At 43.2% G+C, this 22,985-nt stretch overlaps 1 protein-coding gene across 3 annotated transcripts in view; it reads right to left on the reverse strand.

The window, feature by feature from the left end:
- Positions 1-22,985, reverse strand: part of LOC122423439 (coiled-coil domain-containing protein 134) — a 74,229-nt gene that overhangs the window by 46,246 nt on the left and 4,998 nt on the right. For all 3 annotated transcript variants that reach the window (XM_043440512.1, XM_043440511.1, XM_043440513.1), the window contains exons 4-17: positions 21,666-21,739; positions 20,045-20,150; positions 19,321-19,524; positions 17,759-17,889; positions 14,468-14,582; positions 13,534-13,650; positions 12,454-12,553; positions 12,191-12,325; positions 7,389-7,503; positions 6,082-6,173; positions 5,139-5,280; positions 2,948-3,059; positions 2,090-2,150; positions 993-1,090 (exon numbers count right to left, since the gene is read on the reverse strand). In XM_043440512.1, coding sequence (XP_043296447.1) covers positions 993-1,090; positions 2,090-2,150; positions 2,948-3,059; positions 5,139-5,280; positions 6,082-6,173; positions 7,389-7,503; positions 12,191-12,325; positions 12,454-12,553; positions 13,534-13,650; positions 14,468-14,582; positions 17,759-17,889; positions 19,321-19,524; positions 20,045-20,150; positions 21,666-21,739 — 1,602 coding nt within the window. The remainder of the gene's footprint in view (positions 1-992; positions 1,091-2,089; positions 2,151-2,947; positions 3,060-5,138; positions 5,281-6,081; positions 6,174-7,388; positions 7,504-12,190; positions 12,326-12,453; positions 12,554-13,533; positions 13,651-14,467; positions 14,583-17,758; positions 17,890-19,320; positions 19,525-20,044; positions 20,151-21,665; positions 21,740-22,985) is intronic.

A 22,985-nucleotide genomic window follows, 5' to 3' on the forward strand; every position in this document is an offset into this window, starting at 1 on the left:
CTACATTTCTTATGAAAGCTCTGATTCTTAAAAGAACATTCGAATACCGAAAGAATATGAAGGAAAAGGACCTCAGAGCTTAAGTTTTGAATAAACTCAACTTCATGGAAAATTCACTATATTACCCTTACTTTCCAAATCTCACCACAGACAGACCAGAGAAAACTCCATCCCTGTCAAACAATGCCCGATAGACTGCTGTTTGGAGATGACTGCTGAAGGCCAGGGGAGCTGAGAGGTTGACTTGGTTTTCGGATAGACCCTCCAGCAGTTGGTGAGGACTGGTTGGAGGATGAGAGACTGAAAGCAGGGGGCCAAGTTAGAGGTCACATGAAAGGGTCCATCTTGCCAATGCAATGGGCCTACAACCAAGTAGAGAGTGAGATGGAATGTGCCACTGAGATGTGGCAGCAATCAGGTCAGGTTTCCTAATTCTAAGCTTATTGCTTTTCCCACCAAAGCACACTATGATCATCGTGATCGTAACAAAATTAACATCCTTGAGCCTCACACACCCACCTGCCCTTTCTCCTGATACGTAAAAGAAAGATGCAGTCTGCATGTAAGTAAGGTTGGCTGCTCTTCCTGGTGCTCTGAGATATGACAAGATATCTGGGTCTCAGGGTCTGAGGAGGCAGAGTGGGGCTCTTCCTATTCAGACAAAAGAGAGAACTGGCCAGCAGCAGGGGACTGGTGCTGGTGAGCACAAGAGGCTGCTGTGACGTGGCTGCCACCAGGGCAGAAGTCATCACGCTATTCCCTGTGCAGGCCAGACCACACCTGGATAGGCAGAGAGCTGATCTATTATCTCACCTCCCTCCCTAGGAAGCAGCTTACAGTTCCATCGTTCCATGATTCCATGGTTCTTCTGGGTAGCTTCAGGCAAAGATTTCTTATTACTGTACTGACTTATGACTCAACCAATCAGCAAGACATCCAGACACTAAGATACCACCATGGACCTCATGAGTGGTCAAACTACAGCATCATACCTTCTTGGGAAGGTGGTCCTGTCTTCTCTGGAGCTGAGAGGAGGTTGATGCACATGTAGTACAGGAAACTGGAACACACCTGGTTCAGGGCTGAGTGACTTAGTGGGAAGAAAGGAAGACAGAACAAGAGAGAGGACATTGCTACTCCGGTTGGGACAGCATTATCCCTGCCAGGTATTGAGGCACCACTGCTTTGTACCAGAGCCCAAGGAAATTCTAACCATGGCCCTGGTAGAGAAGGTCGAAGGTCTGGAGGTGGCTGTGAAAAGTAAATATGGAACCTGCTGCCCACAGGTGTAACTTAGTCACTTAGCCCATATAGGTATGCACGAAAAATTTCCTGAAAAAAATAAGTCAAGGTGAGCTACTAAGCTCGAAATTAATAAAACATATAAACAAAATGTGCTCCTGGGTCAGGAAGGGGCTAGCAAGTACTAGAAAAGGGGAAGCTGTTGAACCCAAAATGGGTAATTCAGGAGAATTACAAACATCCAAAACTGAATCTGAACCCAGGTGGATCCCTGTATTCTCTCCTGAACGTCAGTTGTTCCATCCAGAGATATGGAAGGAGGGCTAGGTACTACACTGAGGTTACCTTGAAGACTGTAGGCAGAAATAAGTAGAATCTGCCAAGCAAATGCAGAAACAGGTAGCAAGTCAGAAATGGGAAGGCTGCTCCAGAAACCTAACGAGAGAGATTGAAGCAGCAACCTCTCTACTCTGTATAAGAGGGCCTCTCCTCTGGAATTGCTGGGCTGGAAGCAACCAGGACATGACTCTCTTGATGGACACGGCATCAGTTACCCTGTGAGGGCCTCAGCTTCCTGGTCTGTAAAATGAGGGGTTAGACAAATGATCTCTAAGAGCCCCTCCAGTTTTGATGCTAAAAGGTGCCCTTCGAGTATCACATGAAATGAGAGTCTTATCAGAACCAGATAAGTAAAAGCTACAGAAGCCCATCCAGCTTGTACCATCAGATGCTGAGCAATTCTGACACTGTGTCAATCCCTCCATGGTCCTATTACTAAACCACACCAGTCAGAAATTTCCACTTGTCCAGTCAAGAAGGACACTTGGCCCCTTGGGACAATACATACCTCAGGCCACTGCAGAACCTAGCCTTCAGTTCCAGGGCCAGTCGTATGAAGGATGAGGCAGCTTGCGAGAATTGGGAAGAAAGCAGAGAGTGGTTTAGGCCAGGCTTGTTACAGAGATTGCCAAGAGAGTGGTACTAGTTTTGGAGTCACATAGACCTCAGTTCAAATATGCTCCATTGCTAACTAGTAACGTGACCCTGAGACACTTACGTACCTTCTCTGAGATTCAGTTTCGATATCTATACCTCAAAGCCTGCTGTGAAACTAAGTAAGATACATGTATATAGAAGATCTAACAAACATTTAGCTTAGAGCAAGTTCTGAATAAAAGTTCACCTTCTCTTCTGATGAACATTCTGCATTAGCTGGTGACCCTGGCCCAGTCCTCTGCACTGCCTGACTCTCCCAGTCTCCCCCCTCCCACTCCACCCTGCTCTGAAGATCTCTGTCAAAAGTGACCACTGTCCTGCCCATCCCAGGCCCCTGTAAGAGCAGGATTCTAGACAACAGTTCCCACTGCCCCAGTTCATGTTGGGAATAATCTGTATTCTATCCTAGGGCTTCTGGTAGGGAATTAACCCCTCAGAGTTTCACAGCAACTTTCTGAGACAGCAGTTTAACCCATGGCTCTGAACTGGAACCTTCTTGACTCAGAGAAGTATTAATTTGCGAACTGCCTTTAAAGACTTTTGACTGCTGGATGATATATCCTTCCACTCAACACTAGGCTGAGTGTGGATGTTGATTCTGAATGAACGAGTAACCCTCCACCCACAGGTTGTACTCTCTCTGAGTACCCGGAGCAACTGCCTGAAGTGCCAGCCTCCCTTCCAACTTCCACACTTGCTTGCGGCCTACCGAGCTTCTTGGAGAATTTCTCTTTCATGTGAGGGACGATGACAAAAAGGCTGTGCAGAACCGAGAGGAAAACCTCCATCACGGCTGGGTGAGTGGCCTGCTCCGAGTACCTCTGCAAAGAACCAAGAGGGAGTGCACAGTCCACCAGGAAGAAAGAACCTCTGAAGGAGAAAGAGCATCAGCAAAAACTGCATCGTCTAGCAGTGACAGACTAAATTCTTTCATCTGATGGCCACAAAAAAAGCTCAGAGACCTGAAGTCACAAGCTTACATCCAAGGCTTACATCCGCCAGTTAATAAACTATGCAAGATCCACTACCACTCTGGGCATCTACCAAAGAGTAAACCAGGAATAACCAAAAGTCCTACCTCCTAGAAACAAATGACATCTCACATGTAAAAAGCACTTTCTAAACTATGCATCATAGTGATATGAATGATATTCATGTTTCTAACATATAATAATATGGTTCACAAACTTCCTTCATGTTTATTTTTCATGTGATCTTTGAATAGAATCACGAGGCAGCCTGATGTGGTAGACAGAGTAGAGAAACTTGGGTTCTATTTCAAGTTTTGCACAAGGTCGCTATGTGCCCTGGGTCAGTCCCCCGCCCCTTTCACTGTTTCGGTTCCTCAGGTATAAATAGCCAGGGCCTCGGGGATGTGGTTCTTACAGATACTTTTCATTTGATTTTCAAACCAAGTTTTTTTCCAACTAGAAAAGTAATACAAGTTCATTAAAGAAAATGTATAAAATACCAAAAAGTAGAAAGCAAGAACAACACAATAATTCTATGATCTAATTCTAGATCTAGCTCTAACACTTCATAAATCTAGGAGGAAGGCAGAGCAGGGGAAGAAACCAAAGTGAATGGCCCAACTATTACTGTTAGTGTGTGCCAATCAGGGCTGTAACCCATGGCCCCAGACAGTTACCCTCCTGAAGACCCCGGCATGCTGGCTCAAAGGCTTCTTCAAGGAAAAGAGGCTCTCTTCTGTCATAACCAGATGCTCCCCTGCTGCCACCTACTGTTTCCAGTGGATGTTTTGGAGGTTTCCTTTCCCAACTAATGGACTGTTCATAGGATGTCCAAAACTCAAACAGGACAAGACTCACCCAAGGTCATCTGGGCAGTCGACACTATGGACCCTGCTCTTCCTACCATCTTTGTCTCAAGTCAGCTCAAAACCAGGTCTCTTGAGAGTAGCCATCTCTCATGTTACAGAACTCACATATGTGCTACTTAATGAAGCCTAAATCACATTAACTGTTGCTCTTTGCATGCTTAGTCACTCAGTCATGTCCAACTCTTTTGTGACCCCCCTGGACCACAGCCCACCAGGCTCCTCTGTCCATGGGATTTTTTTAGGCAAGAACATTGGAGTGGGTTGCCATTTTTACTAAGCAGACAAAATACATGGGTTCAAACCTCAGCACTGTCATATACTTGCTTTACAGCCATAGAAAAATCACCTTTAAATTGGGGGAAATTATAGGACCTATTTCACAAGGTCAATGGGAGGGTTAAGTTAAGTTCTGAATATAAGGCATTTATCACTTCATTAACATGTGCCAAAGAATTGATGCTTTTGATCTGTGTTGCTGGAGAAGACCCTTGAGAGTCCCTTGGACTGCAAGGAGATCCAACCAGTCAATCCTAAAGGAAATCAGTCCTGAATATTCACAGGAAGGACATATGCTGAAGCTGAAGCTCCAATACTTTGGTCACCTGATGTGAAGAACTGACTCACTGGAAAAGACCCTGATGCTGGGAAAGATTGAAGGCGGGAGGAGAAGGGGACAACAGAGGATGAGATGTTTGGATGGCATCACCGACTCGATGGACATGAGTTTGAGTAAGCTCTGGGAGTTGGTGATGGACAGGGAGGCCTGGCATGCTGCAGTCCATGGGGTTGCTCATGACTAAAGAGCGACTGAACTGAACTGAAACATTACCTATTTATTATTTTATTACTACTGCTTTCTACTTTTTAAGAGGCATCTATTAATCTATCGTTTACAACAAAATACTGTACTGTGATTTTAAAACCAAAGGAAAAGTAGCTGCAAGAAAAACACTGTTAAGACCCTCAGGTCTAGTTGAGTGTTGAGTAACTGTCCTGTGCCTCTCAGCCTGGCTTGCTTTCACATCTTTCTCCTCCCCAAGATCCTTGCTGCCCAACCCACCATCACCATAGGGATACACAGGGAGTCACAGGCACTGAGGAGAAATTCTGAGAAGGCCTCCAAGGTGTCTTCTTTCTCAGCACTGGGAGCTGTGAATGGATTCTCCTGGGCTGAAGGCTCCCTCTGGAATTCCATAGCCAACCTGAGAAATAAATATGAGTATATTTATTACTGCCTATGCAACAAGGTCAGATTCATCCTCTTAGAGGGACTTCTGAGTTCAGGGCTCAGGACAAGCATCCCTACCAGCAGACCTGGAGAAAACTCCGGAGGCCTCAGTGAGGGAGAACCTGGTCTTGGGCCGCCTCTTCAGCTTCGAGCTCGCTGCCCTCTCTCTCATAACACATGACACTCCACCCGACTATATGTGTTAATACTTCCCTCGACATACCATGCTGTCTGCTGCTTCACATGTCTTTGCCTTTACATGTGCTGCTCTCTCTGTTTGGAATGCCTTCCCCAGGTTTGTGACAATGTAATGGATTCCACACATATACACAAAACTGTCTCAGCTCCCAAGAGACTGTGAACTCCTTTTGGGCAAGAGTTGATCTGAGTTATCTTTCTACTTTCAGGATCCAGCATCAGGGCTGGCACACAGTAGGTGCAACAAATGTTTGTTGATGAGAACTGAATTAATCCAGCAAGCAGTCAGTGAACACATATAGCACTAGGTTACTTGGGATGAGGCACAAAGCTGAATGAGATACAACTTCACTGCACAGTAACAAAAACTTCACCAGAAGAGAACCTTTAGAGACCTCCTCCACATACTCACTCCAAACTCACAAACATTCCCATTCTCTACCCCAGCCAAAGTCCTCTCATTATGCAGCAAAGCATCAGAAATCAAGTGTTGCTTCTAGAACTTCACCCTTTGTCCATTCCTTTCTGCACCCACCCTCCATACTACTACCTCATCAGACCGCAAAGAACTCCTCACCTGCAGGCATTTCTAAATCCCTCCAGAGTGCTCAAGAGGAACTTCCCTCTTCGAAGAATGGCCCTCTCTGAATTTCTGTTGGAGGCATGGCCCTGAGGTGAGAAAAAAAGAGGGGAACCTACTGCTCAAGTACCTACTCTGTGTTCCAGTCTTTGCTTAGAGGACTACAGACCTCTTCCTCCACACTGGAGTCTGGCATTCCCACATACCTAACACTTCCCAGGGGATCTTAGGGATATCCTCAAAAATTCAGACATCTAGTAGCTCCTTTAAAAAATGGTACAAAGGGAGGGTGGGATGTTTCGAAAGAACAGCATGTATATTATCTATGGTGAAACAGATCACCAGCCCAGGTGGGATGCACGAGACAAGTGCTCGGGCCTGGTGCACTGGGAAGACCCAGAGGAATCGGGTGGAGAGGGAGGTGGGAGGGGGGATCGGGATGGGGAATACGTGTAAATCTATGTCTGATTCATATTAATGTATGACAAAACCCACTGAAAGAATAAATAAATAAAATTTTTTAAAAAAATGGTACAAAGGGGAACCTTAACCCCTTGTCTCCCTGTGAAACACAGGACTGGTTCTCGTTCTATTATACACAGAAAGTTGTCACAGGCCAGTGGACAATAGCCTAATGGCTGTAATGCCCATATTAGTTGCTCCAAAACATACAAATTCCCCCACTGTATCATGTGCAAAAGAGCTTAGTTTCCAAAGTTAATCTAGAAGACATAAAGGACTGTATTAATAATATTTCCTCTGATATTTTAAGCCTATGGACCACTAAAAGCCAACAACTATGACACACTGCACACTCGTCAGATTCTAAGATTCTAGTGAATCCAGTCTTAAATAATTTTGTGAGTTTACCATAATTTAATTATTTAAATAACTTAAATAATTTTGTGAGTTTAAATAATTTTGTGAGTCTTAAACAATTTTGTGAGTTTACCATAATTTAAATAATTATTTAAATAATTTTGGGTTTACCATACCCGTTTAGATGATATAAAAGACAAAGTATGTAGTAGGCCCTGGGATTTACTAACCAAACTCAGGTCCTTGCTAGCTTTGGACCTAAGAGAAAAACTGTTTAACCCCTGTGGCTTCGGTTTCCTAATGAGGATAACAATTATTAAGCCTCACAGCTCTGCAGTTACGATAAAAAAATAACATCTCGTTGTAGGTGTGTGTGCATGAGAAAAAGCTACAAAGTGGCATATAAAGATAATGCAATGTACTAATTATCTTCTAAAAACATAGAACAGTATGATCTCCAGAAGCAGCAGCTGCTGTGTACTGACCAGGGGCCTCCAGTTCAGTGGCGTCTGGGACAGATCTGCACACCGGCTCAGCATGGCTTTGACCAAGGCCTTCAGCTCCTTGTACAGCACAGGGAGTGCGCTCTGATGATCCTTCCTGCATGCAGGGAGACAAAGGTAAGCCTACGGGGAGGTCAGGGTACCCCAAGATAGCCTCAGGTTCTCAGGCAATGAGGGGGCATGTGGTGGATCCAAACATGGGTCCAGGAACTGATCTGACAAAAATCCCAGCTCCAGCACTTATCTGCTGCGTGACTTTATGCACATTCCTCATCCCCTCCAGCCCTCAGTTTCCTCATCTAGTAAGTGAAAGGTAACAGTACTGTCCTCATAGAATTATGCTAAGGATCAAATTGGATAATGCATGCCAAGAACTCAGGACAGTGCTTACTAGATAGTAAGTCCTTATAAATGACAGCTATAACTAAGCCTGGGCTTCCCAGGTGGCACCAGTGGTAAAGAACCTACTTGCCAGTGCAGGAGATGTTAAGAGATGTGGATTCAATCCCTGGTTCAGGAAGATCTCCTGGAGGAGAGCGTAACAACCCACTCCAGTATTCTTGTCTGGAGAATCCCCATGGACAGAGGAGCCTGGCGGGCTACAGTCCACAGGGTCGCACAGAGTCAGACACGACTGAAGCGACTTAGCACGCATGCACGCATGCACATGACTATGGTTATTGTTATTAAGGAGAGAGAGGGTTTTCTCACTGAAAAGGGCCTCCCAATTAAAGAAGTACTACTTAGAACAGAAGGTGTATCAAGAGATGTATATGGCCACTGTTCTCAAATAACTGATAAGCTCTCTTATTTTTTCAATTAATTATTTTAATTGCAAGGTAATTACTAAACAATATCATGATGGTTTTTGCCATACATCAACATGAATCGGCCACAGGTATACATGTGTCCCCCCATCCTGAACCCCCCTCCCACCTCCCTCCCCACCCTATCCCAAGCTCTCTTAGAGAAGAGAAATCAAATTTGATTTCCATTACCTTGATGAGGAAAATCATGATCAATAGGTAAATGTTATCAAGGACCCAGATTTTATTTAAGGAATGAATATAAGTAAGAACTAAGAGTCAAAACGCTATAGAGGCATACAACACTGTAAATTAACTATACTTCAATAAAATTTTTTTAGAGCTGAAAAAAATCTCTATAGAGGTAGACAGGAGTATCTAGGAGGAAGTGAACTCCCCATTCTTGGAGATTATAAACAGAGACTGGAAACTATGTTTGGAGAATCAATCAATATGAGAATGTGAAACAATGTGAAAAGTAACACTTATGGTACATTTGAACTCTCATATTTCTATAGACTCAGAAGAGGCAAGAGTCATGATTAGTCTAAATGTGAGCTCCAAAAGGCCAGGGGCCAATTCTGCCTTTTCACTTTACCTAACAGAGCTAGATGCATTGTAAATTGATGCTAAATTAAAAAAAAAAATTTAAAGGAATGAATGACTGACTACTTGACAGGGTATAGTTTGCTGTACTGATTTCCTAGAAATGCTATGATAAGTTACCATAAACTGTGTTGCTTAAAACAACAGAAATTTATTCTCACATTCTGGGGGCTAGAAGTCTGCAGTCAAGGTGTCAGACCCTGCAAAGGCTCTAGGGAAGAATCCTGCCTTGCTTCTTAGTTTCCAGTGGTTGCTGGCAATCCTTATCATTCCCTGGCTTGTAAATGCATGATTCCAATTTCTGCCTCAGTCTTCACAAGGCCCTCTGTGTGTGTCTGTGTTCAAACTCCCTTCTTCTAAGGGCATCAGCCACTGGATTCAGGAGCCCACACTGTATGGCCTCATCTTAACTCAATTATATCTACAAAGGCCCTATTTCCAAACAAGGGCATGAGTTTTAGAGGGATGCTAATTCAACCCAGTGCAGTAACTAAGGAGAAACCTATGTTAACCCTCATCTCTGGGCTGTTTTTGAACTCTGAGAGCAATCTGTTGGGCCTTCTAACTGCTCAGTTAACTGTATATAGTGAAGGCTTGATTTCCCCTTTCCCTTCTGTAAGTTCTTTCTTTTTTTTTTTTCCTTTTTTAGACTTTATTTTTTATAACAGTTTTAGATTTACAGAAACAAATACAGTAGATAGTGCAGTGTTCCCATACTCCCCCAGCCCTACTGCAGTTTCCCCTACTATTAACACACTGCATGAGTGTGGTACATCTGTTACAATTAGTGAACAGTATTGAATGGAAGCTCTAACTTTCTATCCTACATTGATAGCCAAGCTCTGGCTCTGCCATCTTTAAATTCTTTCAACAGTTCTCACTCCTCATTCCTTCTTCTGGTTGGGCTTCCCAGAGACCTTCTGAATTACTCCACCTCAGAGGGACCACCTCAGTAAACATTCAGGAAAATTAAAGTCAAAAATAAAAGCATCTAAGGATTAATAACCTTATAATTAATAACCTTATATATTAACCTTATAAATATAAACTTATATTAATAAGCTTAATAACCTAATAAGCTCCCTGCCCATAATTCTCCACAATTCTGATCCAACCAGCTTTCTGGCTTCTTCAAGTACTACTTACCTTCACACAACCTGCTAGTGAGACTGACTACTGTACCCTCAGTAATCCCTAAATTTTCCCACCCACATGTTTTGACCAATCCTAGTCCTTCCACAGAAATGGCAACCCACTCCAGTGTTCTTACCTGGAGAATCCTAGGGACAGCAGAGCCTGGTGGGCTGCCGTCTATGGGGTCGCACAGAGTCGGACACGACTGAAGCGACTTAGCAGCAGCAGCAGCAGCAGCAGCAGTCCTTCCACAAATCTCTCTCTCTCATCCCTTATGTATGCATATATTAGTATACATAATAAAGCTAACATTTATAAAGTCAATAATATAAGGTTATTAATATGTAACCCCTTGTAACTGTAACCCCTTGGATTGTAGCCCACCAGGCTCCTCTGTCCATGGGATTCTCCAGGCAAGAATACTGGAGTGGGTAGCCATTCCCTTCTCCAGAGGACCTTCCCAACCCAGGGATCAAAACTGGTTCTCCTGCACAGCAAGCAGATTCTTTACCATCTGGGCCACCAGGGAAGCTCTCGTAGCACAGCCCAAACACTGCCTCCTGCTTGAAAGGTGCTATCAGTCCCCCATAACACTGACCTGCTGGGAGACTTGCAGTTCTGCCTGGGAACTTCTGATTGACTTTTGCTCTTACTCTAGGCCTTTGTTACCCTGTTGGTTCACTCATCTCACTCTTGTTAGGATTCATGCCCCATATTTAGAGATTCAAATCCAGATAAGGACAAAAAGGGAAAAGAGACAAACTGAAGCCATTATAATGTAAATGCTATTCTTTCTGTCAAATTTTAGAAGCAGTTTTATGCAAGGGACAAAGACTTAAATATGGTTACAGATGAGACTATAAATGTTAACAACCTTTACAATATAAATTAAAAGTACTATACAAAATTTAAGGTACAGCTGATATTGAGTAGTAGAAGGTAAGGAGGAGAAAGGTAAGGAAGAGTTGGGGTGCTAATATACTCAGCTAACCAAGTAGGGTGTCAAGAGATACTGCTTCAAGTTGAGGGAACAAGGAATACAAGTTTTAAGTATATTATTTAAAAATTTGAAAACAAAATATTAACTAGCAAAAATGTCAAGGAAATGTAGAGAAGACAAAATAGCTAAGTCTTGGTCTTTCCTATTGGCAAGTCAATGAAATGTTCTAAATGGACAAAGAAATAGCATTGCATTCATATTGTTTAGAGTGAGGGAAATAAGTCACTAGAACTAAAACCAAAATGAGTTAAAATTAGTTTCCTTTAGAAAGTAGGGACTAAAGACTCTTTCTTTTCTTTATAAACCTTGTGCATGTTTTATTTTTTATTGCTTAAATATATTACTTTGTTAGATTTTTAAAAGGGAGAATGTAGAAACAAAGTAAAATTTTCTATATAAATAAATATGGGTTTCCTCCATTAGTTTTTTCAAGATCAAGCATCTTACTAAGGAATGATTTCCCATTTTGACCCTAGGATCATTTAGTCTCACCATCCCTTTTAACATCATTCATATACTGACTATCTATTAGGAGTGAGGCATATAGCAGTTTTTAAAAAAATGACATGATCTCTTAATTCTTGGAGACTATGTTATATGTGGAGAACACACAAAACAGGTGAATAAACAAGAACTGTCAAGTAGGTGCTGCAATAGCCAAATGGGTCAGTTAGGAAAGGACACTCTGAATGAGACCTCAATGATGGAAAGAGGCCAGTCATGCAAAGATTTACGGGGAACAGTATTTTAGGCATAAGGAAAAATTAGTAGAAAGGAAGTGGGGGCAAAGTCCAGACTAAAAAAAAAAGACTGAGTTTTAAAAAGTTATATCCACAAAATAAATACAGAATAAAATCCTATTTTAAAAGACATGCAAAGAATTGGAAGGAACTCTTCCAAATTAAAATATGAAAGTAGAAGTAAAATACTCAATAGTAGAGTTGAAAAATAAAGTCAAGAAAATCTCCTGGAAACTAGTACATAATGACAAAAAGATGAAAAACTGTCAGACAAAGAAAAGAAACAAAAGAAAAAAAACCAGATGACCAATCCAGGATGCCCAACATCCAAATGGCAGTTCCATAAAGGCGGAACAGAGCAAGCAGAATAATGGAAAGAAATAATTCAATGAAATTTCCCTGACCTAAAGGACAAGTATCCCCTGGAAGCTGCTCTGGCCTTGACAGGCCTTTGGGTACATGCAGAGGTGCAAAGTTCAGTCTGTCTGGGTCTCTCACCTCAGAAAGGCAGAAATGGCCTTCAGTGCCTCAGCGGCCACCTCCAGCACAGGGCTGCTCACTGCCTCTCGGAGGGCATGGCCAGCATCTCTGCACATGGCTGAGCTTGTGAACAGCTTGATCTCTTCTGGCTGCCTGAGAAATTGTAAATGAAGAATAAGCGTGTGAACTCCTATCATTGACCCCACCAGGAATAAATACCTCCAGTTCTTTGTTTCTCCAGTCTGGCCCCTGCAGGCTTGATGCTCTGCCCCTTAGCTCACCGAGTCAGGATCTCAGCAAAGAGCAGCAGGCCCTGCTTGTGCAGCTCGGTGTTATTCATCCTCAGGCTTCCCTGTAGGCTCCTCACCACCGACTCGATCCCTAACTCAAAAAGACACGGCAGAGGCCAGGGATCAGTGCCCAGTAGTCTCCCTCCTGCCTTCCCAGGAGAGGGAAGAGGTTCTGGACAGCACACAGTTGCTGGCAGCCCTCCTGGAGCAGTCCTGACAAGTTGAGCTGATGGGGCGAGGCTGTGAGATCTTTGAGGGCAGACCCTTGTCTGATTTACCTCTGTCTCCCCAAACCCAGCACAACCCATAACACAGGCCCTGCATTCGAGGTATTTCATCAGTGCCTACTGGATGGGCTACTACATCTTCTCTACTACATACACTCCTATTTGTCCTCAAAGAATCAGCTCAGACCTCCACTCTCCAGGCCTTCTCTGGTCCACTCAGGCAGAGCTATGGGCATCCCCTGGCCTCCTACACCTCTTGTCCATCCCCTCTAGCATAACCCTAACCACCTTGTTTATATCTCCCTCCCCTTCCAGAGGACAGGGACCACGTTATATGTATCTCTAAATCTCTAGCTCCCAGCCTGATGCCTGGCATAGCATAGGAACACAGACTATGAATAACTGAATGTGCCCAGTCTAAAAATCTACATGTGATATAAAAAGTCCTAGACAAGGAAGGTATCACCAAGAAAGAAGAAGGGATAGTTTCAAAAAACTTTGAAAGGATAAATCAATGTTGGGGGACTAATTAGACGGGGAGACTTCTGGGGCACAGGAAAAGACTGCTCCAAGGCTGAGTAAGGTACAACAGGAATTCATCTCGTGGCTGATAGGAGTGTCCTTTTCTCGCTAAACAGACACTTCCACCAATTAATGGAGATCAGAACTGTTTGGATATCACTGCTTGCCTGTGGAATCTGGTGACAAGTTGGCGCTTATGGAAATGACCAGACCAGCACTTTCCTCCAAAATATAAGCCAACCTGCCCATCACTTCTGCTGCCACCTAACTTCAAGGTGCTGTCCACCTGAGCCAGAGCTAGTACAGGACCCACAGTACCAACCGTACACCGTGTGGCACTTGGAAAAGAAGAGTGGCTCTTCTGCCAGGAGTATCAAACAGTTGTAGCAGGACCAGACAAGCACTTCACTGGAAGAGGAAAGATGCTCAAAGAGGAACTCTGGCCAGGGAGAGAGGGAGGAAGCAATATGAAAACTGTGTGATATTGCTCCCTCAACTAATACTAGGGTTTAGATTTATTAAGCATCTCAAACCTGTCACTTCATCTGTTCATACACCCTCACCATAAGACATGATCATTAATTCACAGAAAAACCTGGAAAATGCCCTCTGGCTTATCGTCTAACTTCTTCTTTTTACAGATGGGGAAACTGAGGTCCAGAGAGAGATAGCTGGTGGTAGAAGAGGGACTAGAATTTAGGTCCCCTAATTCTCAGGATGGGCAGCAACATGATGCAGAGAAAAGAAATTTTAGAGCCAGAGAGCCTTGATTTTTTATTCCTTCTCTGCCAATGCTGAGCCTTGTCGATTTAAACCAGCTATTTCCCTTCTCTAGTTCAATTTCCTTATTCATAAAATAGCAAAGACGAGGACCTAAATGTGGCAACATTTACAATGCACCTCAGGGCATATTTCCTGGCTCATAACAAACTGTCAAGACACATTAGTTCCTTTTTTTTCTACAGGTCTTTCTACCACCCCACACTAGGTGTTTATTTTTAGATGGTTTATTTCTAGACTGGTCTAAAAATCAGTAACAAATTGCTCAAGGTCAATTAGAAATCTGTAGAAAGAGGATTCAGATTTCCTGAGGTGTATTTCCTAGACTCGTCATATATAATGAACATGCCCCCAGCCAATCCTTTCAGTACGCATAACAAAGAATCAAAACAGAACTGCTGCTGCCACTGCTACATGAGAATCTCCAGTCAGAATTCTGGGGTTCTCAGAGGAGAAAGTTAGAAGGGGACTCCCACCTGGGATGTCAGCGAGGATGAAGGCCAGGGCATGCTTCGCTGGTGAGTGGACTAATACTGCAGTTATACATTGGGCACTGGCCACCTGCAGAGTCTCATCTCTGGAGAGAAGAAGCTGGAGAAACAGGCAGCAAAATGTGCCGCAGTCACAACACAGACAGGATCAGAGGGAGGCACCTGGGTGCCTCAGGGCAAGAGCATGACTGTCTCTGAATCCCTCCCACACTACTGGCACCAGGTGTAACCATGATACTCAAGGAGAGCAGCTATGGGTTATGGAAAAGAGTCTCTATGAACAGCAGCAGGTGTGAAATAGAACAAAAGAAAACAGTGGCATTCCAAGAACACTAAACCTGTCCCCAAGAATGCTCTGGCCTTCATGACAAAAGTATTTTCACAGTCCTCATCCAGTTTTGATGTTTGCAACTAGCCTGGGACGTGACAAGGCAAGATTCTACTATGAGCCTCGCTTTACAGAGTGTGCAGAAAAGAGCTAACACTGCAGACCTGAGACTGTACCCTTAGAAAGTCCTGCCTGCAAGGCTGGCCACTCACTGAGTCTGGGAAGCTGAATTTTAGGAGGATTCCCAATTCTCCCAGAACTGATAAGAGTGGTGCACTGTGACTAAACCATTTGTTCAAGCAATGCAGTTTATGCTGTACACCTGCTTTCTTTCTGGGAATCTGGGATTTTGGTATGTGCTAGGCAGAGGGTACCTACATAATCAGATAGCTACCAATTAAAACCTTGGGCACTGAGACTCTAAAGAGCTTTCCTGCTAAACATTTCATACATGCTGTCACAGTTCATACCTGGAGGAATAGAGTGCATCTGGTGTGACCCCACTAGGAGAGGACTCTTGGAAGCTTGTGCCTGGTTTTCCCCTAGACCTCATCTCATACACCTTTCCTTTTGATGATTTTGCTTGGTATTCTTTTGCTGTAATATATCACAGCTGTGGATATAACGGTACACTGAATCCTGTGAGTCTTCCTAGTGAATCACTGAACCTAGAGTGGTCTTCGGGACCCTCAACACACAGAGGAAGGAACGAAAGCTCATTGAAATTAAGTTGCCTATGCCAGCTTGTAAGTGGCAAAACTCAGGCAGACACAGGTCAGCCACATCCAAATCTAGGAGTCTTTCCACAACTGAGATGCCTCCCTCATCAAAATTTTAAATCAGGTTACTCCTCTAATTAAAATATTTCAATGAATTTCCACTGAACTCTGAATAACATCCAAACTCCTACTAGATACCATAGCTATCGGGAGTCCCTAAAACATTTCCATGGGGTCGCAGAGAGTCAGACATGATTGAGCAACAGAACTGAACTGAACAACACTTTCAGAAATCAAGGAAAGAGTTAAATGCAACCATAGATTTTAAGTGTAAAAGAAACTGGCCTTCTGGGGGGAAATGACAAGCAAAACATAGCACAAGACAGAGGAGGGAGTGCATGGTTTTAGAGCTTCAAAGGAAAAGGACCAAGCTGCACATTTCTTGAGGACTACAAACTTAAACCCATCCCAGTTATGTTAGACTTAAAAATGCATTTGCATGTAAAGGAGTTTCTAGATATTAATCTTTATCTTGTTCTCTTTTATATAGAAAATGACACGTATTTCAGTCATGCCTAGTGATAAAAGGCAAACCATTTTTTATGTACCACTAAGAAAGAAGAAGAGCTATAATTAAACTATGACATACCATTAATGGTAAAAATGTCTCTAGTTTCAGAGCTGTTACAGTGTTTAAAAAGTGCCTTAGAAAAATGATATTTAACCATTAAGCAAAGCAATGATTCCTTGCTTAAAATGTATTGTGTTGGGATTAGACTGATCAAAAAAAAAAAAAAGGAAGAATGGAAGTAGAAGAATACAGACCAGTCTTTATTTAAAATTCTGATATTTTGTTCATCATTAATTTTTTGCATTAACTTTGATTTTTTAAAATATTGCATTAAAATACTATTTATCTTGATTGCTAAGGTTTTTTAAATTCTTTTCTTTTTGATTGCTGAGTTTTTAGCACCCCCTTAAGTTTTGCACCTAAAGCAAGTGCCTTCTCATCTTGCCCTAGTTCCAACCTTGCTGATTCTTGTAGTAAATAAAACACTAATCATCCAAAATGGCCAAGAGAGGAACAGTCTCCACGTATGGATGGAGGACAGGACCTCTAAACCAAGATTCCTGTCTCCACGAAGCTCTCTCCCTAGGGAGGTGCTTTCCAGTCTCTGTCCCTGCCACCCTCATGCTGCCTTGGTGCACTGTGAGGACGTAAGACCTTGTGCTCCTGCTGAGCCCAGGAGCAATGTTCTAACTAGACACCACCAAAACTCCAGGACACGGCAATTAAGTGAACACAGAAATTAACCCACTATGAGATTTTGTGGTTCAAAGACACAAGACTTGCTCTTGAGAGTTCAAAGGCCCTGCGTGGACCATTCCAGAGGTGTCCCAGGGAGGTGAGGAGGGGCAGTTTGCTCTGGTTTTTTGATTCCTAACTTACCTAATCCCGACTGTCCCTTTCCCGTTTCTAACCAAGGTACCTCCTCCTTTCTGCAGAAGGAGACCCACAGTCTGGTCAATGAATGATACCCCTGGTATCAGATGAGGATAAGCAGCTCTGTCAAGCCCTGTGCTGAGCACTGTGGACAGAGACAGTCAGACTCAGGTCCTTTGATCCTCAGTCAGATCAAAGAAGCTCCCAGTTGATCCACCACAACATGGTGAGGTAAGCACTGTGAAGAGGGCATATTCTACCTAAAGGAACCAGGGAACAGGGGACCTCTATAGGCCTTGAAGGCTGAATCAGACCAAGGAGAAGGAAAAGGCTTTAAAGGCAAAGGGGAAGAGCATCTGCACAGGCACAGAGACAGGAGGTCCTAGCATATACAGGACCAGGGAGAAGTTGCATATGGCTGGAGTGCTGGGTTGTGGGGTAGAAGAGACAGGCAAGTAAGGCTGAAGGGATAAGCTGGGCCCAGAGAAAGAGGACTCCACGTACCAAGCTGAGAAGCTTGAATAATCCCCCAGACAACTGAGGTGGCTTTGTTTCCACGGCTGCCTGTATTTTCCACTCTAAGACAACCCAGATGTAAAGGGGAGGATACAAACATAAAGATTCATGACTGAAAGAAAACCAATGTTGAATCTTCTAAGAGCATGTTGTTTTGGCCAGTGAGAAAGTACTTAGGAAATCCTAGATAGAAGGATAAGGAAAAAGCCCCAAGTGATTCAGGTTCCTGGGTTACTGAACCCAGAGACCAGGAGTCACAGGACAACTACCTTTTTGAGCACCAAAGGCAGTGCGGTCTCTCCTGGTGGCCCCTCAACACTCTCAGTATTTTCCACCAGCGCAGACTTGTTCATGATCATGGACACAAAGAGATCATACTTCAGCAGCTGCTTTAGCAAACCTAGACAACAAAGGGGTGGGGAAGTGAGGCAAGAGCAGCATGGGTACCAGGACACACCCAAGGTGGCTCCTCAGACATCTGCTAGAAGTTTCTTCATCTCTCCATAGATGTTCCTAAGCATTTTATTATTTTTAACACTACTGTAGATGGGACGGTTTTCTTAATTTATTTTTGAGATAGTTTGTGCTACCATGTAGAAATTCAACTGATTTTGTATCCTACAATTTGACTAAATTCATTTATTAGTTTTAACAGTTTTTAGTGTAGATTTTTGGACTTCCCTGGTGGTTCAGACAGTAAAGCGTCTGCCTACAATGTGGGAGACCCGGGTTCAATCCCTGGGTCAGGAAGATCTCCTGGAGGAAGAAATGGCAACCCACTCCAGTATTCTTGCCTGGAAAATACCATGGCCAGAGGAGCCTTGTAGGCTACAGTCCAGGGGGTCACAAAGAGTCACACACAACTGAGCGACTTCACCTTTCTTTCAGTGTAGTTTTTAGGGGTTTCTATCTATCAGGTAATATCATCTGAAAACAGAGACACTCTTACTACTTCCTTCCTTTACTTCTGCCTTTTATTTCTTTTTCTTGCCTAATCATTCTGGCTAGGACTTCGAGTACTACTTTGAATAGAATCCCACCTTTTCCTTTGCAATCTCCATGACAGTGCACACCACAATTAATTCTAATTGTCCACATCTGCCCTCCACAATGGACTATGAATTTCTTCAGATTAGAGTGTGGGTTTCATCTGTAGAAACCCAGAAGGGGTCCTGGCTCAGAATGAACACTCTCTATGTATGGCTGAGCTGTTCAAAACAGATCTCTTGGCCCAAACTGTGAAAAGAAATTGTTGTTGCCCAGACTATGCTTTTCCCTATAGCTCCTGCTCTGAAACAGGTCTGCACCCAATCACCAATCACAGTGCCCATTTGTATTTTGCAAAATACAAAAGCTCCCTGCTCAAAAGCATTTGATAGATTTTGTGTATTTATGTAAGGAAGTTAACAGGAGAGGTTGAAAGGGTACACTGAGCCTCAAATAACAAGAGAAACTTGGACTTCACCCTGGAGGCCAGAGGAAGCCATAGATGATTTTCCAAATAGGAAACTGATGGGATGCAAGCTATGCAGTATGAAGATTAATTTGGCAGCAAGTATAGGATGCACCAGGGCAGGCAGTAAAGACCAGAGGCAAAAAAACTGCTGTCCCACTTTTTCTCTTCTCCTTCCAAAGGTGACGTTCTTAAGATACCACACTAACATGAGGCATCTTTCACAGTCTGTGCCTCTTATCTCCCAAATCCATGACTTCTACCTCATGCAAAGCAGCAAACCTCCCCACCGCTAATGAGCCTGCATCTCAAATCCTCAAAAAAAAAAAAAAAAAAATCTCAAAAGCTCTCTCTTTTCTCTCCAGTCTCACATCTTACCCAAGCAGTTGATCTGTAGCTCCTTTGTCTGGGCACCATCCATGGTGGAAAGGAAGAGAGGACACAGCTTCTCCCGGAAATGGCCCAAAAGCATCTCAGCAGCAACTGGGGAGGAGTACAGCTTCCCATAAAGGTAGCAGACAGAAGCCTGCACCCCCTCATTGGGGTACACTAAACCTCTCAACAGATGCTCCATCAGGTCACCTATCCAGAAAACAACCAAGGGATCAGGGGAACCTCGCAATGTCAACTGCTAGATGACACTCCAAACTACTGCCCTGAATGGGGTAGTCATAGTAATCCTCTATAATCCCCCACAATACATGATTTCTGGGATCCTAAAAGAGAAAACTAAGGCATAGAGAAGTTAAGTGATTTACCCTTGGAGAAATCCTCTATGAGATACTTATTTTCTGTTACTGATAGAAAGAAGTACTTCTATATTCCAGAATTAATTCCTCCTCCCATCTGAAAGACTCATAGTAGATACTTAATTCTTTTGTGTTAAAATAATGAATAGAAACAGCCCAAGACCAGAGTTGAGCAACACTTTTTTTCCCCAATTAGCCAATATAAAGCATATTTTGCAGATGGGGAAACTGAAGCCTATAGAAGGAAAGTAACGTCTTTCCAGGTGTATACAGTGAATGGACCTCCCAGATGGAAGTGTGATCAAAGCAGCTCTTGAAAGTGTAGCAGCAGCTTTTCCCCAGAGGTTACTCACCGTGCTCCATCACAAGTTTGTCTGCCAGAGTAGGGACAGCATCTACCAACTTGCCAAGAAGAGTCAGTGTGGCCAGGCTGCCTCGCATGGAGGGCATGCTACACAGCTACAAAAGGTGAACACATTCCATTCTATAAGTTAGGATGAGAACAGATCCCACCAAAGTTCATCTTGCCCTATCTACACCAAAGCCTGTACTGCCTGTGTCTCTCACAAGTTAGTAACCAGCCTCTATAGCTAAGTATCAATTGCCCCTATTGGACTGGGAAACCCCGGAGGAAAGGGACCAAGTCAGATTTCTCTTAGAATCCTCAATACATAGCTCAGTACATGTTTGTTAAACTAAATTAAAATTAGCATATTTTGCCCCTTATGGAGCCAGAAACTGGAGGGGTGAAAGTTGGACACATCATAAAAATGGAATTCTAGTTCATTGCAAAAAATTATTATTATCATTATTATAGCTACTATTACTGAACATTCTATTTGTCAGGTACTATGCTTGATGCCTGGGGCTTCCCTGGTGGCTCAGGGGTAAAGAAGCCGCCTGCAATGCAGGAGACACAGAAGACACGAGTTTGATCCCTGAGTTGGAAAGACCCCTGGGGGAGGGCATGGCAACCCACTCCAGGATTCTTGCCTGGAGAATACCATGGACAGAGGAGCCTGATGGACTATCGTCCATAGGGTCGCAGAGTCAGACACGACTGAAGCAACTGAGCATGCATGCTTGCTTGTTGCTTTTCAGGGAGAGTCAATAGTATTTATTTCACCTTTTCTATTGACTAGCTATAGCACCTTAAGTAAGATACTTAACTCTTCTGATGGGAATTAGTAATAGTACCAACTTCACTGGGTTGTTGAGAAGATTGAATGAGATATTGCATGTGAAGCACCAACACAGTGCCTACAGTATAGAAAGGGGCATCACCATAATGATGTGTTGATATTTATAAATATAAATTTATAAATGTAATCTTATACATTAATCACATGCAGAGTAATCATAATGACATGGTAATTTAACACTTTCTAATTAAATGTTGCTGTTAATGGTGTTAAATAAACATCTGTCTTTCTCTTGCAAAAAAAAGTGATTCTGATATTATTCCTGTATCTTAAACACAAAGCAAAAGCTACTTGTTTAACTGATGTCTTTGACTACATTGAAGAAAGCAGGTTAAATGTAACTATTCAGTGCTTACTTTAGATGCTGATAAAAACAAATGCCTTCAGCACAAAATGCTGTATACAACTTAAACCAAACAAAAATACTAAGCCAAGACATAGTGAACATATTTCCTTAATAAATTTATCAAGGAAATCTGTTCATATTTAGGAGGATATAGAGAATGGCCATGGGATGATTATGCCAGAAAATGGTTTTTACCAACATGGAGGTAGCCTTTGGGAGACTAAAAGTGAAAGGGAGGAAGCTACAAAGAGTACTGGAGCAGAAGACCCAGGCCCCAGCTCTGGTTCTGCCACTGATTCAGTGACCTCAGGCAAGTCCCTTTTCCTCTCCAGATTCAATCTTCCAATCTATCCAAAGAAGGGCTGACCCAGCTCTGACATCTGAGGATTCCAAGAGGTACTCAAGAACCCACGGATACTTACTGACCTCTTTGTGACATTCATCCAGCAGGCAATGAATGGTCTGCTCCAACTTCAGCTGAGTCGTAAGCTGGATAAGGACTGAACAGACACAATAGCATTACTTACCAGAAGACAACCCCAGGCCCAGACTTCTAATCAAAGTCATCTGCTTGTGTTAATTGGCATTAGTCTTTTCTATCTCCTCCATTCTTAACTGTTTTTTCATCAATGGTTCACAACAAGGCAATACATTAGAATAATCTAGGAAGCTTTAAAAAAAAAAACAAACTACTGCTCAATTCCATCCCAGATCAATTAATTCAGAATTTCTAGAGAAAGCGTCTAAGCATTTGGATATTTTTTAAGTTTCCCAGCTAAGTCTATTGTGAAACCAAGGTTGAAAACTACTATCATTATATTATTTCCACTTTTTTCCTTCCTTAGAATTTGCTACTTCATATACCAAAAAAGAGTTCCGAGTTAATTCTTGTGCTGATAATTCACAATAATATTACCACTCAACCCCAAACCTATCCTTCTATACAATCATTTGTGTGCTTCTGCTGGTGTCTTTGATGAGGAGTGGAGAAGAGGCTCGCTCTGCAAGTGTGGGGGAAGTGGCAAACTAGATTTGGCTGCTGCTGAGGGAGGGCTCTACCACTCCCAGAGTAAAGAAGCAGTCTAGAACACTGACAGAAACAGAAAGAAGGCAGGAAGCCAACAGGAAATAGTGAGGAAGGAGCAAGTCCTTCTCCCTCTAGTTTTGCAATCTCCATCTAGTGCTCACCACCTCATGAAGTTTACAGAGGATTCCAAGCTATGCTGGCATCTACCAGATGCAGATGGCTTTAGGATTATAGCTCCACTCTAGAGTGGCCTTGGGGCTTCCCTTGTGGCTCAGCTGGTAAAGAATCCGCCTGCAATTTGGGAGACCTGGGTTTGATCCCTGGGTTGGGAAGATCCCCTGGAGAAAGGAAGGGCTACCCATTCCAGCATTCTGGCCTGGAGAATTCCAGGGAGTGTATCATCCATGGGGTCGCAAAGAGTCAGACACAACTGAGTGACTTTCACTTTCACTTTCAGCGGTAAAGACTCTACCTGCCAAACAAGAGACATGGGTTCAATCCCTGGGTCAGGATGATCCCCTGGAGGAGGAAATGGCACCCCACTCCAGTATTCTTGCCTGGACAATCCCATGGACAGAGGAGCCTGGCAGGCTTCAGTCTATGGGGTCGCAAAGAGTCAGACACGACTTAGTGACTAAACAATAACAACAGGGCAGCCTTGAGGAAAATGGCAAAGGGAAATCTCCCCACCCATGCCAGTGGTCAGAACTTCAAGTGAG

The sequence above is a fragment of the Cervus canadensis genome, chromosome 21, assembly GCF_019320065.1.
Source record: "Cervus canadensis isolate Bull #8, Minnesota chromosome 21, ASM1932006v1, whole genome shotgun sequence".
NCBI lineage: Eukaryota > Metazoa > Chordata > Mammalia > Artiodactyla > Cervidae > Cervus > Cervus canadensis.